A 15,547-nucleotide genomic window follows, 5' to 3' on the forward strand; every position below is an offset into this window, starting at 1 on the left:
GTTAAATAGTATTATAGTTGAAATTGAAAGAATCAAAGAGCAGCCTGGTTCTAATGTTTGGAACATAATTAATTGGGTTTTGTTTTCAGAACAAAAGTTAGTTTTAATAATCCTAAGATGGAATAGTTGGCTCTGTAGTAGAGTGCTCTGGATTTGAGAGTTGATGAGTCAAGCTTCAATATATGTGATATAAAAAAAACAAAAAACTCTCCACTCTAAATGAACTATATAGAAATGGCAGTTAATTACTTAACGTGAATGGTAGGGTGCCACTGACTGGCTATATTCCTTTGGTAAGTAGACCAAAATAGGGATGGCCTCAGTAGATTTGCCATAAATAATCAAGCACAACAATCCTAAGTATATTAGTTATAGTGAAAATCTGTGATTTTATTTTCATAAAAAATACAAATTATATACAACTGCTGGCCTGTCTGTTGATCATGTAAGGACAGAATCTTACAGTTGTCTAAACTTTACCCTGATGTCAACTTTCTTCAGAGTTTATTATTGTAACGGACTCTGATTTTCCTGTGTTTTTTTCTACACAGTTGAAGTGGACAGAACCATCACTGAAAAATAAGGCATGAATATTTAGAAATATTACATCCAAAATAATTTGTATTAATTATGGCACTGTAGAAATAAAATAATTTGAAGTTCATGTTAAAAATGCACATTAACAAACCATTTGTTATTGTATCATACTTGATCAAGAGTTACAGCTACACACTGAAGTACAGCTTTGAGTAATTCCTATGTAAACATCAAGTGTGTGTGTGTCATTGTATTTTGCAAATTCTATTTGTGAAAATAGCCTAAAGATTTAGTCCCAGCTGTTAAATCAGCTACAAAAAAGAAAATTTATGTAGGATTATTAGAACCTTCAATTCAAACTGTGGTAATTACTTGTTGATAACAAACAGTGTAATAACCTGGGAATCACATGGTTGCTTATAATGCAGAGAACAATGACAATACAGACTGAAGAACTTAATATAAACTGAATGTGCATCTTTATACACTTCACAGGACAAAAAAAACTAAATTCACATTTAGAACTTAACTGGATGTCAATATAGCATATAAGCTGTTTTAGAACGTAATTGGATGTCAATATAGCATACAAGTTGTAACAGTTGGCTAGCCCTTAATTCCTTATCAAAACCCCTTCTCCAGATTCTAAAATTGCTGTACTGCTGCTAAATTACAGAACATGAATCAGATATCACAAAATTACTTAGCCTAACTATAAACTGTAAAAGAAAATTCCTTGTTCTTGCAAACTGGAAGACTTGCACCTATATTACTACTTAGTGTGTAATTAACCATGGATCATGAAACTGTGTTCTTGGTTTCTCTAGTTGAGGGACCTATACTGCTCATTTTTGTTGTTGTTGTTGTTAAACACAATGTTACACAACAGACTGTCTGTTCTCTGTCAGTTGTGAGTATCAAAATGTGACTTTTAACTCCTAGACTTAGCGCTGAGCTAACAGGGACACTTGTATTTCATTTTTGGTATTCATGTAAATACCATGAATGACAGTGAAAGAGATACACATAATAAGACCACATGTCACATGAATGACACACTAACTTTAAATGTCAGACATATCCCAAAAAACTGAAAAATGTCTTAAAATAGCATCACATGAAAATCATAATCTTTTAGAAGTCATCTTTTGTTTTAATCCTTTTTAACATGTGAATGAATTTAAATAACTCACATGTCAGCTGTTACACACACAGTAGGTGATACCAAATCAATAATTCTCTATTAACGATAAAATGGTTAAATACTTTTAATGTATGAATTCACATAGATATACTAATATAATACTTGTGAACTCTCTTGCTAAGGGCTTGGTTGAATAGGTTGAGTTTGTGAACCCAAGTTGACCTTCATGGTTTCCATAACAAAACTTGGATGTTTCAGGCATCTTTGGGAAATTGTGTAAGCTTTCAGCAATCATTAAGAGTCACTTGTACACAAAATACAAGAATTATTAGTGAGGTATTTTCACCAAAACTTTCTTCATGGATACATGAAGTTAAAGTGTTGACTGCTTCAAGTTCAAAGTGATTTTTATATTAAGACTAAAAATACTGAATTTCATTTGTGTACTCTCTAAACCATCCTAATAAATTTCAAACTTTGTTTCCAGCAAAACTTCATATTTTATCTGTTATTTTCTTGACCATAACTCGATATGAAGTTGGTCTATACGACTATCTCCTAACAATCAAAAATAAATTCAAACTACTTTTTCTTTCAAGAACGACTTCAAATTGTAACACGAACCCAAACTTCTTTATCTTAACTAGCTTTAAACTCATAACAGTATACTTATTTATATTTAAATTTTATCATCTTAATACCCTTGAACCATGTCTGACTAACATTTGCACCATATAAATTGTTAATCACTTGAGCCTATACCTCACATATTGTCCTATTGAATTGCATAATGCCAGACTGCTTCCAAGTGTGCCTTGTGAAAATTTTATTAATTCTTTATTTTACCTCCTCTAATTCAAAAAGTTTCTTATTTTTACATTTTAGTTACTTTTATAACAATAAATAAAGAATACATATGGAAAATAAGAAATGAATTACTTACTTGGATTTTTTTTTTGCTCCTGATTCTCCATGACACTTAACCCTAGTTTTTATATTAATGTACTCCTACATTTTTTTTATTAACTTAAATAATGCACCACAAAATACAGAATAATAAAATGCTGAAACAAGACAACACCCCATAACTATTGCCTTTTATCTGCCTTACTAACCATGTGACAGGAACCATTAAAAATTAAGCTAAGCTCAGCAATATGTTTCCTGTAGGAATAAAATTTCAACTGGAAGTGAAACAGTCAATTTTCTTTGGAGAGAAAAGCCTAATATAACATGTTACTTGGAAGATAAAAACTTTTGCTTTCTAGTAATTACATGTAAATGTCAGAGAGAACTATTAGTATGTTCTAAATGAGGATGTGACAGATGGGTTTGATTTTCTATGTTATAATTCTGTAACCAAATAAGGTAAAGCTATAAAAAGTATGTTTTGCCTGATTGATTACAACATTCTATAAAGTAACCTATGTTAAATTTCATACTTCTTGAATGGGTGGTAAATAAATTGGAGAGAGCGAGCTATCTGAAGATTAAATGTCACAATTCTCATATTAGAGGAATTTTAGGATTTTTTTTTTTAAACATTGCCTTATAAAATTAAGATCTTAAAACTTACACATTATTAAAATTTAGATTATTAGCTATGTTTTTATGCTAAGTCTTTTCACATACAATAAGATGAAATAATTTAAATTTTAAATGAACTTACTATAACCTTACAACATGAGCAGAAAAAGATGCCTGTAGCAAAAATATTAAACATAAAAATATTAATTTTTAATATTTTAACTTTTAAGTCACAAAAAATGCCAAATGACAAAATATTCAAAACAGAATATTAGCTGGTCTGAAATCAACAATATACATACATTAAATTTTCATAAAAATATGGAAAATAAGTATGTGACAGTAAAATAATAGACCTAACTCAAAGGTTTTTTGATGATTTCAAACTTACCTTCAATCATCAACATACTTTAAAAATACTTAACTGTCCTATAAATATATTGTCTAGTTAGTAAGTAATGAAAATACAAGACAAAAATCTTACTTGCTCAAAATGAATGTTTCAAAATACAACATACCTTCTGATATGACAGGAAACCACAATAACTCCATCTGGTATTTCCTTCATTACCAACTATATTGGAATAAATACAATAGAAAAAATATACATTTTTTACAACATTTTAAATAATTATATTCATATGATTTATCTTGAAAAATAAAAACTCATTTTTTAATGTAAAGCTATACAGTGGGCTGTGTTTTGTTCACCATAGGAAATTATATTCCAAGTTTTAGCATTGTAAATCCAATAAACTTACTGTTTATTCATCAGATGACCCAAAATTTATATTTTTCTGTGCAGTACGTTTTGTGGAAATGTGTACCATATTTTTCTGAAATTTATTTCCGTCTATCATCAACCATATAAAAATACGATGACACAAAATGCTCAAAGATCTCACAGCTAAAATACAGAAAATATATATATATGTACACTTGTAATGATTGTCTTTTCATGTTTCAAATTTTACAAATGTAATGATTTTAATTTAAAATAAAAAGACACTAAAATTCATATAACTTCACTATTTACTTTGAATTATTGAAATTTCTTCATAATTCAATTTTCATTTCAAATCATCAATGTACCTTCCAACAATTTTGGAAATACCTTTAAAAATATTACAAGAAAACAAGCATAGATAAATTAGTTTGTTACATATGAAACAGCAAATTTTTTTATTTAAAGTGTTTAAACATGTGAGGAAGTTCAAAAGTAAGTTTGGGCAGCAGCTATAACAGTTTCATTGGATCCATTTTTTTTGTAGACACAACTGTCATAGAAACATGCACCTTGAGAGAATGCAGAGCTTTGTTCTTCCATGACTGAAAGTACTACAAGCACGTGTGTTATTCTAGCAAGATGGTGGCCCTTCGGCTCTGATACAAGTAAGGTTGAATTGCATTAGTGTATTAAAAAAATATTCATAAAAGTTATTCCAGCAATATCGTAAAACATTTGGCAGAAGATTCTATATAGACTGGACATTTTGCTTATAACTCAATGCACAAGTTAAATTAAGATGATTGTATGGTGCAAAAAAAGTTAGACGTCATTCTTGCACATGCAACAAACTGGTTCTATGTTAAACTGTTTTTTTGGTATAAGTTTTTCAAGTGTTTCCAGTAATCTTGGACACCGTATAAACCATTAAAAAATAAGTTTTTAATGTAAAGTTTTACTTTGTATAGGTACTCAAATATTATAAATGTATTTGACAAAATAAGTTATTGCAGGAATTATTATAATTTACCCTAAAATCAACCTCACTTGATAAGTCACTATTACTAATGTTTAAATAGTCATGTAAGATGATATATGCAGTCAAAAACAATTTATTCTAGAAACTATAAACTAATTTATTGCTCACTCAGACAAGGAGTCATCAACACGTTTGAAATTTGCATATATTTGGCAGTATATAATAACAGTTTTACTCTTCTATCTGACTACTTATGGAAAAATAATTTGATTTCACATGTTAATTACTAGTGAGTTTTCAACATCCCCTTTAAATTTCTCTGTGTAACATTCAATTGTACCTACCTTCACATGTAGCATAATGATAGCTAAACTTTCCTGCAACAGCTTTATGATTTAACATTAGGTACTTCTTCCATTTTCAGTTTCTGACTGGCATATTATTATGAATACTTTATATTTCATTCAAAGCTACTCCCCAATATTCAATAAATTTTGATATAGCACCTATTCTGTTTGTTATGGAAAAAGTAGTTCATTTTGTATTTACAGAAAAAGATCCTGTGACATTTCACCTTTCCAAAACTAGTCAGAAATACATACTTATTCATGTAAAACCTTCTAAACTTCAGGGAAGATGTTCTGGATTTAGTTAAATAGCATCTTCTAACTAAAGTAAAAGATCATTAATTTCTGTTAGTTCATCTTAAACAATGTTCTGTACCACAGCATTCACTATGTACCCTCCTTCTGGGTGCAGGTCATACTCAACCTGGTGGAAGTTAAGAGGTTTGCATAAGTTATGTGACTTGTGAGTTTGCCTTAAATATGCACAATAAGAATTATCATGAGATGGACAATTTTTGATCATCAGATATCAAATTACAAAGTTTCATTATGACATAAATGCATCATATATCATTATCCTTCTACAATTCAGAGATCTTGTGAAGAACGATCTACCACAACAGTGATATACAACTAACAGCACAGATTAACAGCTCCATTAATATTCTTTTGTCAAAGTGTGATAAATAAAGATTATTTTTTTTGTATACTCATTTTTGAGTTTTGTTCCATTACTACACAAGTACTCATCTCTCATACTTGTTTCCATAAAGTTCGTTATCAATTATCAGAAAAAACAAACTAAAATAATAATACTCATATTTTTACAAAATATTTTGTTAAATACACGTCATATCCCAAAACCATCCATTTCATTTCAAAATGTATTACATAGTGGTTACTAACCCAAACAAGCAACACTATACATTACACAAGTTACCATTCATGTTTTGAATTCACAGAACTTTTGTCTAAAAATATCAATCACTAATGTTTTAAAAATATGCATAAAATTTGTCGAGCAAGACAAACACAAACATCAGAACCATCAATCATAATGTCTCATACTATGATAAAGAAGTTTTACAACAACTGACCAACTAATTATATAATAATATTTAGAAGACAGGCTCTCTGTCATCACAACTGTAATGTTAAAATAACCATTATCAAAATGTAAAGCCAAAAGTGAACTCTTATAATAGCTCTGAATATCAGTTACCATGGTAAGAACAATATAATAATTTTATTTTGTTGTAACTTTTTATACTTGTTTTATTTAATGAAAAATTAAATCAATGTTAAAATAGGTTTTAGGCTCAAGTCTTTCCATTCACACTTGCTTTAACAATTTAAATATAGAAAAGTATTAATAACTTTGTTGTATAAAGGTATGTTTGATCTAAGTGTGGAAAAAGGCCCTCACTATTTATTACAGTTTTATATTTACATAGAAAACAATCCTTTTGGAGTATATAAAGAAAGCACAATTAGGTGAAGAATGCATTTCTTTGCTCTATCTGTACAATCTTTTAACAAAAACAAATGAAGTAGTATCATATATAATAAAATAACCACAGCAGACTACATATCAAAGTGTAAAGATATTTAGTAAAATGACAAATTTTGCCTTATGTCTCTTTCACTTGTAATTACATCCTATAGTTGCCCTTCCTTATGTTTGAAGTGCTCATGGTTACATATATAGGGCAATATAAGAGAAGTTATATTCGAGCTAATTTAACGGATTACTGGCACAGACCTGGTCACAGGACAAAAAAAAAACAATTGTGGAAAATTAATTAAATAAAGTAACAGTACTTGATATTAGCTTATGATCAAAGCAAATTACCTACAAAAACCATACCTTAAAATATCTCCAGGAATGACCATAGCTAATTAACTACATTGTTCACACTATCTTATTTACAATAATTATAGTGCATTGTTTTACATCTTCAATATCCTTATTATCAGAGATATTTTCAGCCTTAAACTGTAATGTATATAAAGAAATACTACCTTAGCTAACAGATCTGTTTGTTTCATATCATCTTGATATCCTTTGAAAAATTCTAAGCAAACACTGTTTTGACCTTCTGGTAAATGGAAGCTATCTTGCCACCTGGTGGGAACAGGAGTGCCCGAACGAATAATAGGGACTAATAAGTCTTCACCATTACTTCCAACAGACTAGATGAAAATATAATTAGCTAGTTAATACATCTAAACTGTTCTAAATTAACTTCAAAATGAATGCTGTAATCAGTTCCTCTGTATTGAATATTTTAATTACAGGCCTCCTACATACACTACAAAGTTTTAAATGTTATATAAAACTGACCAGTAACTGTTCTCTGTAACATATACAGCAGAATTCTAAGTAAGATACTGAATATAGATAAGCTAATTTCAGTTTTAACTTCTGATATCAATACAAAATACACTGAGAAAAATAAAAATGAAATACTTCATTAAACAAGCCTTCCCAGTCAGTCAGTTATAAAATAAGGTTAATATTTGCTTGGAAGACAACAAATAATCTGTATTCAATTTTCTTCTACACTGAGAAATTAGAAGACAATAAAATGAATGCCATTTTTACCAAAAAGTGGAAGTTGAAATAAATTTTAAAAAATCCTTAAGTATAAACCAGCACATACAGATTTCTTTTAAATAAAATTTATCTAAAGTAAACAGCTTCAAAAACTAAAATATAAAAAGGGTTTTTGTAACAAAATAATTTACAAAAAAACTAAAGGTTTAGTACATCACAATCCCTAATAGTCATGTCATATAGAAATAGCAGTTCTTTTACACATCACCACTAAAAACTCATTTCCTAAAAAAGTAATTTATTTTAGTAAAGTTTTGTCAATTAGACTGTAAAAAACAAAACAACAACTGCAACAACTACTATGCAAAAGTGTTAGAACTAGAGAATATTTTATCATTATTTCCAATTTATGAGGCTGATTCTTCCAAGCCATTACAACACTATGGTAATGATTCACTGATCCCTGTTAGCAACTGAATGAGCCAAGGTGAGAACACCTATCATTCTTTAGAATTCCCAAACACTTGTACAAAGGGCATATCTGGAGAGTTCTGCTTGAATAAACAAAGCAATCAAATTTAGGGTCTGAAACAACTGTCATGGTACCCATGGAGTGTCTTAACTATATAGAAAGAAGCTAGCAAAGAGCTATATATGTTAGAAGAAATCAATTTATTAGCACTCCACAAATAAACCTTGATAAAAACAGTGTTTATCACTATATATTAAGCTCTGTTGTCATGCCATGACCCAAAAAGCACAGTGAATTGTAGATATAGCAGAGATCTTACGTAAAAGCTTTATGTGATGTTGGTTGGACTTGCTGACAAACTGCTGCAGACTTTAAATGCTCCATAAATACTGTCAGGTATACCCTAGATTACAAGACTGAGACAGGTAAATTTGAAAATAGGAAAGGTTGAGGCAGAATACCTAAATTCAATGATTTTGATATTAAGTATCTTTGTTTATGCAGCCTTTGGGACAGAAGGAAGACTGCCACTGAGATAAATGATCATGTACCAAATGACAAAAAAGTGTTGAGATCTATAGTATTAAGGAGACTCAACAAGAATGGAATGTTTGGATGTGTAACAGTGGAAAACCTTTACTTCAATCTCCAAATTTACCAAGAGACTGAAATTTGCTAAAAAGTACAAAAACTGGATTGTTGATGATTGGAAAAGGGTGTCATGGACACAAGAGTGAAAGAAAAGTGAAAGATACTTAACTCAATACATACTACCATGAAGCATGGAGGAAGCAGTGTGATGTTTTGAGAGTATTTTTCTGTCAAGGCAACAGGAGATATTTGCAAAACAAGTGAAATTATGAACACTATTTATGGTATATCCAGTGGTTTTGCTTATTATTGGTAATAGATTATACTGCCAAGAAGATAATGACCTCAAACACTCATCCAACCTATGCAGAAATTGCTTAGTTAAGAAAGAATGTGCTCGAGTCATTAAAATGAGCCCTGATCTCAACCTGGTTGGGTATATCTGTGGCTTGAAAGACCAAGAAATTAACAAATTAAACATTATTTACAAATCAAATTGGTGGGAATGTATTAGAGACATATGGAGTGAAATACCAAAGGACACTAATTAAATGTGTTGCAAGTGTCAGAAAACTGAAGATATTAAACCAAAAAGGAGACACAAAATATTATTTGTATGCTGAACTCAAGCACTTCCAACGAGTTTATGTTGTCCTAAATTTGAAGATTAATAAAATTTTGATGTTATACCTGTGATTTAACTTCCATTGTTCTTTAAAAGTAGCCTAAAATCTAGTTTTTGATTCTGTCCTAACGTTTCTATGCAATACAGTATTTTGCAAAATGTCTTTAGGTTTAGTGCTTAATTGCTTTAAAACTATTGAACTTGATAAAATTATAAAGTACTCAATCCAGTGTTTTAAATTTTTCAACTTCCATCACAATACTGTTTAAAAAACATAATTTGTATTTAGAGATAAACAAAAGTGTTGAGATACCTATCTGTAAATAGTTATATTTTATACTCATTTGTAATATGTGATGACGAAAAACCCACTTGAAGTAAAAATGTATCTCAGGACAGTAGGGGTATTAACACTTTTATTAATACCAGCTCTCCTGAGATGCATTCACTTTTTATGTTTTAAGTTATGTATCTATATTTAGGAATAGCAAAAACAATATTTTGAAAAATACTGTTATAAAGATTACTACAATAAACATGTTTGTTAAGATAAACGTTAAATGTAACAATTGTAATTCTTTTATGTATAATGTTATTAAACTATAAAATAATGATTCGAACTACTGGCAATTAAAAAAATAAATTCATACTGTTTTATAACAAATACGAAAACATATTTTAAAAAATAAATTTTTGATAAGGAAGACACCTTTTTTTGTCCCTAGAGTTACTTAATTACCTTTAAATAATAAAAATTTAGTCAGTATAACCAGGATGGAAAACACAAACTTCAAGCAGCCAGACCTGTCTCAGCTATCCTGAATAATATTTGAATAATTCTACTAGATATGAAATGCAGGAATACAAACCACATATATTTTGAGGGCAGATATAAAGTTTGTTTTCAAGATTAATTTAAACAAAATCTTTTATATTTTTACTTAAAATATTGTCATTATTTCTAATAAATGGTGAAGGTTGGGGTAATCTATAGTAGAATGAGTAGGACAGATCCATATTATTTCTTTTACTTTAGGAATTATTAGAACTTTCAAGGATGGAGGGTGAGAAGACATTTTAGCAGATATAATTTAGGGTGGTTTTATTTTATTTCTTATTTTGATATTAAAAGAACTTTTCAGGGAAACTGCCCTCCCACATGTGGCTGCAGAGAGTGAGAAGCAGTAAGAACTGAGATGTGGGTACAATTTCCACACCCTTAATTGATTTTTCCATGTTTACTGACTAGATTCTCAGCAATGTTTGGTTCTTGTCTGATAAATGGGATATCTCCAAGTACAGCCTATAATCAATAAAAGAATAAACTAACACAGTAAATTTGTACATGTTGTTGGCTTTAGTTTAGTTATGGCTAAATTTTTACTATATATAATACAATGATTAAATAAACTTATAATGTTATCCAATGACCTAACATAAAACATTTTAAAAATTTAATAAAAACTTTTAATATGTTGTACAAAATGCCTAATAAGTAGATTTACGCCTGCCTTTTGTTTATGTCTGTTAAAAGGAAGTGCATATGCAAGCACATTTTCAACAGACAAAACTGAGCACTATTACAATAATAGATATATATTAAAACATCCTAAATAGCACATTATTTTTTTTATTAGTAATAAGTTGAAAGTTTAAAAAATTTTCTTAATTTAGCACACAAAAACACACTTTTGTAATGTTTTTTTTTTTATATTTCTATTTCAGAAAAATTTTAACTCAAAACACACCAACCTTTATATATAGTGTATTCTGCATAGCTATAATATGACTACTAAGTTCTGGCCTTTCCTTGATGTCCTTTCCTAAAAGAAGAGCAGCCTAAAAATATTTAACAGAACACGTAATAGGCGATGCCTACTTTTTAATATAATATTTTAAAGTTACTATTCATAAATAAAAATAAAAAACAAAAATTCACAAAAACAAAACACACAAACAAATTTAGTTCAATTACTAAAGAGTGTTTCACAAAACATAAATATATTCATTACTTCTGTTTTATTTATAGGGTTTCAAGACCATTTTTTTTTTCACCATATAGTAACCTCAATAAAATTGGGTATATGAATAATGTTATGACATTTCTTTGATTTCATGACTTGATACTGTAGAGCAAGCAAACTGTTTAACAATTGTATGCATGTTAACAATATGATAAAAATGTTTTTTTTTTATCCTGCAATAAAAAAAAATCCTTGGTTTTTTAAAACTGTTCAAGGATCCAAACTTGTAAACCCTAGAAGCACATGGGTTATATCACAAGAAACAGAAGAACATGGGTTAACAGTATATCACAAGAAACAGAAGTATGTGGGTTATACTGTATATAGCAAGAAATATTAATGACTTATCATTAAGGTTTTTACCACATACTGTTTGAAATAATTATGTTATGGTTTTTGTTTCCTTTTTTGATGCACGTGACTCATCACATTTATTCTAAAGTTCATAAATATATCTTAACTCAGTCACATAAATTTATCTGATGATTTTTTTTGTCATAGAACACTAATGTGTTTTTCTTTTTAAATACAATTTTTGTGGGGTTTACTCTTTCCACACTGATTACACCCTAACCAACTAAAATCAGTTGTTAAATGTTGTCAGAAAAGTAGAAAACATTCATCAAAGGAATGAGTACGAGAAAAGCAACTAAAAACAACAGGAGCTGAATATAAAAAACGAAAAAAAATAATTATTTTAGTGTAATGCTGCTCTTTCAAATCTGGATCATAATCATTGTGAAAAATATAAGCTTCTGGCAGTTGCCAATGTTCTGTTTATTCACCTTGAATACATCTTTGGACTGAGAGACAATAATATGTGTAATATACTTACAAAATATCATGAAGATAAATGAAGCACTTTACATGGTTATCTTACTGACTGGTACATAAAAGGTTTGGTTAAAATGTTTACAGATCCAGTAAGTCTAAAACCAAACAGTTTTGAACAGGTTAAGGTAAAGATTGCTTTTCCTCACTTTAAACAGGCTTAAAAGTTGATTTTAAAATAATACTAAAAATTATTTTTAAACTTCTATGTCACAAGGAGATAATGCATTGTTAAGATTTAAGCATACTTGCAGAGAATGAAGTACAGCAGTTAAGTGAAGAAAAGCAATATTATGTGATAGAAAAAGAACTGTGATATTAAGCAAGTTAGAGTAAAACAATCAAATTTTTAAATAAAAAATTTCTAACACTAACTAATTTAGGATGATGAGAAACCCACCTAAAGTAAATATATTTACAGTAGAGATGGCCAATAAAAGTATTACTTAAAAATATAAAACAAGTAACAACATTTTGACCTGATAACCTAGGGACATTGAAGGAGGTTCTTTCAAAATACAAATATCCATTACAACATTTGCTTATTTTAAATACCTCAACACCAGCTCCTACTGCAATAACTTCATCAGGCGAAATACTATTTAAACATTCAGCATTTGGAAATTTATCTGCAACTAACTGCTGAATTTTTGGTACCTTTGTTGAACCTCCACAAAGGATTACCTAAAAAAATCCAAACATCTTGATGAAAAAAAAACACTTACACACACAGCTTTATAAACATAGCATTTTCCAATTTCTTTATTGCACAAGTATTGTTCATACAAAAAAAGTAGTCAGCTCAGACCGAGGCAGTTTAGAAAACAATAATATTACCAATATATAATTCACAAGTTTCCAATTTCTCCTATTCACCTAAACTTACTCAAGTATATTATCAGTGTACTACCCACAGAAGTAATATGTACTTATTAATGTAGGAAAACTATAATGTACTTTTCAAATAAATGTTGTATTAAAATTTACTTAAAAGCATTAGAATTGTATCACTTAAATCAGTTATGTGTTGATAATTTAATATTTGTGACTTATTTAAACAACAATAGAAAGCAAAATAAAACAATATATGCTACATTAATGTTTACAACAAAAAGTTATTCAGCTGAACTGAAAAACTTAGTAATAACCAAATCTGTTTGTAAAATAGTCATTTAACATTATTTAATATAAACAAATAACTTCTCACCTAGCTATCTCTACTAAAACACAACCTTACTAAAAACATCCATAAAAATGACTCAACTCAAAGATCTTCATTGCTTCTACAGTCTATCACAAGCAAAATCCTCCTCAAGAAAACCACTCTTTCCCATGTAAGTAAGACTCAAAATGTTTACAGCTATGTGAACTTGCAAAGTTAAAGAACTTCACAATAAAAAAACAAACAAGTAATTTAACTGTCCTGTCCACTGTTAAAAAAAATCATGGAACAGAGCTTTAATTTATTTAATTTTGGGTTTCAAAAACTAAAACATAACTAACACATTTTTTCTAAGCTTTCAGAGAGAATACAAGTTGTTACTAGGGTTCAGGCTTTGTTCATTCTCACCAGTTAGGCATAGCTTCTTCAGAGGTTGTCCCTAAATTCTAGAGAACAAACATGTTGTTTAGAACACAGATGGGTTTGACGGAGCTTAAATAACTTTTCACTGTGTTTCAAATACTTTCTTCTAATGATTTTCAGTAAAAAATATATTTATAAACTAATGGACATGTTGTACAGTTCATTATATCTCAGTTATGAAATGTCTTTAGTTTTAATAAACAAAGAAATTTTGTAGGATGCCACTATATTCCTCTTCTAGCAGCTCAAAGGTTCTTTTCCTGTTGATGGTGTTGCATCTCCATTTCTGTCTGAGGCTCAAATATTTCTGCACTCTCACCTGGGTGGTTGCACTGATTGTTAACTGGTATCAGTTTATTGACTATATTTATGATTGGTTCATTTCACGTATAATATTTTTTGAACTCTGCATTTCTTGGAGAGATTGATGTTGATATTGGGTAAGATGTAGAATTGGACCTATTTGTGGGAAAGTAGTTGAACTGCATGATTTTCAGATAATGCTTACTCTATTTACTGCTCTTGCTAATAACTTCTGAGCATGATTTTACCACTTTCTTTTGTGAAGTCATCAAAGCTATATATGCTATAGCTTAACCTATAAGTTACTTTTCTATGAAAGTTACTGAGTTGTGTTAAAAAAATGTAATTAAATTCTACTATCAGTTAAATTAACATTATAATGTATATTACAATTCAAAGTTTTGTATTATCTAAGTTTTAATTGCTTTATTTCAAAAGAAACCTCTAGAAAACACTTAAACTTCAGTTCTGTTGTCACATGACCTATAAGCAATGAAAAAATAACCATTTTATCTTAAATCAGATAATCCCAGTATTGTAGACATATGCCAAGACAGTAAGTACATTCACTTGCCCTACTGACATGTATGTTCCAAAGTTCTCTGGCTGAGTTTTGTTGAAACCAGATATACATTTTTCAAATATAGAGGTGTAGAGGTTCCACACACACCTTCTACACTACTTCTTGAGCTTTACTAGTCACACATAGCTACTTGACATACATGTATATAATCATTAGAAAGAGCTAATTTTATGCTATAATCCATCAACTGTTAATTTGAAATTGGTGATAAGTTGTCATAACTGGGTATATGTAACTGCTGGTAGTAGTATTATTGATTGTTTTTTTTCCACATCACTACTTACATTTACTTATTACCTAAGTGTGTTATAGTCATAGGCAATTAAACTGCATTCAGGTTTTAATTTAATATCTTAGTTAATTGTGTATTATTTGCTCTAAAATGTAACTGAAAGATTTAACCATTTTAAAAATTTATCTCGAACACTGACCTAATTCTCAAGACTTACAATCTTGTATTGGTGTACAATACTTTTACCAAAAACTTGTGCATTTCCCCTGAAAGCATCACTGACTTGTGTTGAGATAAATAATAATTGGTAAGGAACAAGAAAGACAAGAAAATAAAACATTATAAATTAAGCAGGTGAAAAGGAAGAGACTCAAAATTACAAACATCACCAAGAGAAGATTACTGAAGATATTCTACAAAAGAATTAAAGTGTACACATATTTTTCAATTTCTTAATTTTAAACATTCTACTGTCCTGTATGA

General features: G+C 29.2%; 1 protein-coding gene across 5 annotated transcripts in view; it reads right to left on the reverse strand.

Moving 5' to 3' along the window:
• Positions 1–365: 365 nt before the first annotated feature.
• LOC143237385 (heat shock 70 kDa protein 14-like) overlaps positions 366–15,547 on the reverse strand; it is a 46,847-nt gene continuing 31,665 nt past the window's right edge. For all 5 annotated transcript variants that reach the window (XM_076476588.1, XM_076476586.1, XM_076476585.1 and 2 more), the window contains 5 exons: positions 12,917–13,045; positions 11,259–11,345; positions 7,284–7,454; positions 3,727–3,782; positions 366–572 (listed from right to left, as the gene is read on the reverse strand). In XM_076476588.1, coding sequence (XP_076332703.1) covers positions 488–572; positions 3,727–3,782; positions 7,284–7,454; positions 11,259–11,345; positions 12,917–13,045 — 528 coding nt within the window. In that variant the 3' untranslated portion in view covers positions 366–487. The remainder of the gene's footprint in view (positions 573–3,726; positions 3,783–7,283; positions 7,455–11,258; positions 11,346–12,916; positions 13,046–15,547) is intronic.

The sequence above is a fragment of the Tachypleus tridentatus genome, chromosome 13 (assembly GCF_004210375.1).
Source record: "Tachypleus tridentatus isolate NWPU-2018 chromosome 13, ASM421037v1, whole genome shotgun sequence".
Lineage (NCBI taxonomy): Eukaryota > Metazoa > Arthropoda > Merostomata > Xiphosura > Limulidae > Tachypleus > Tachypleus tridentatus.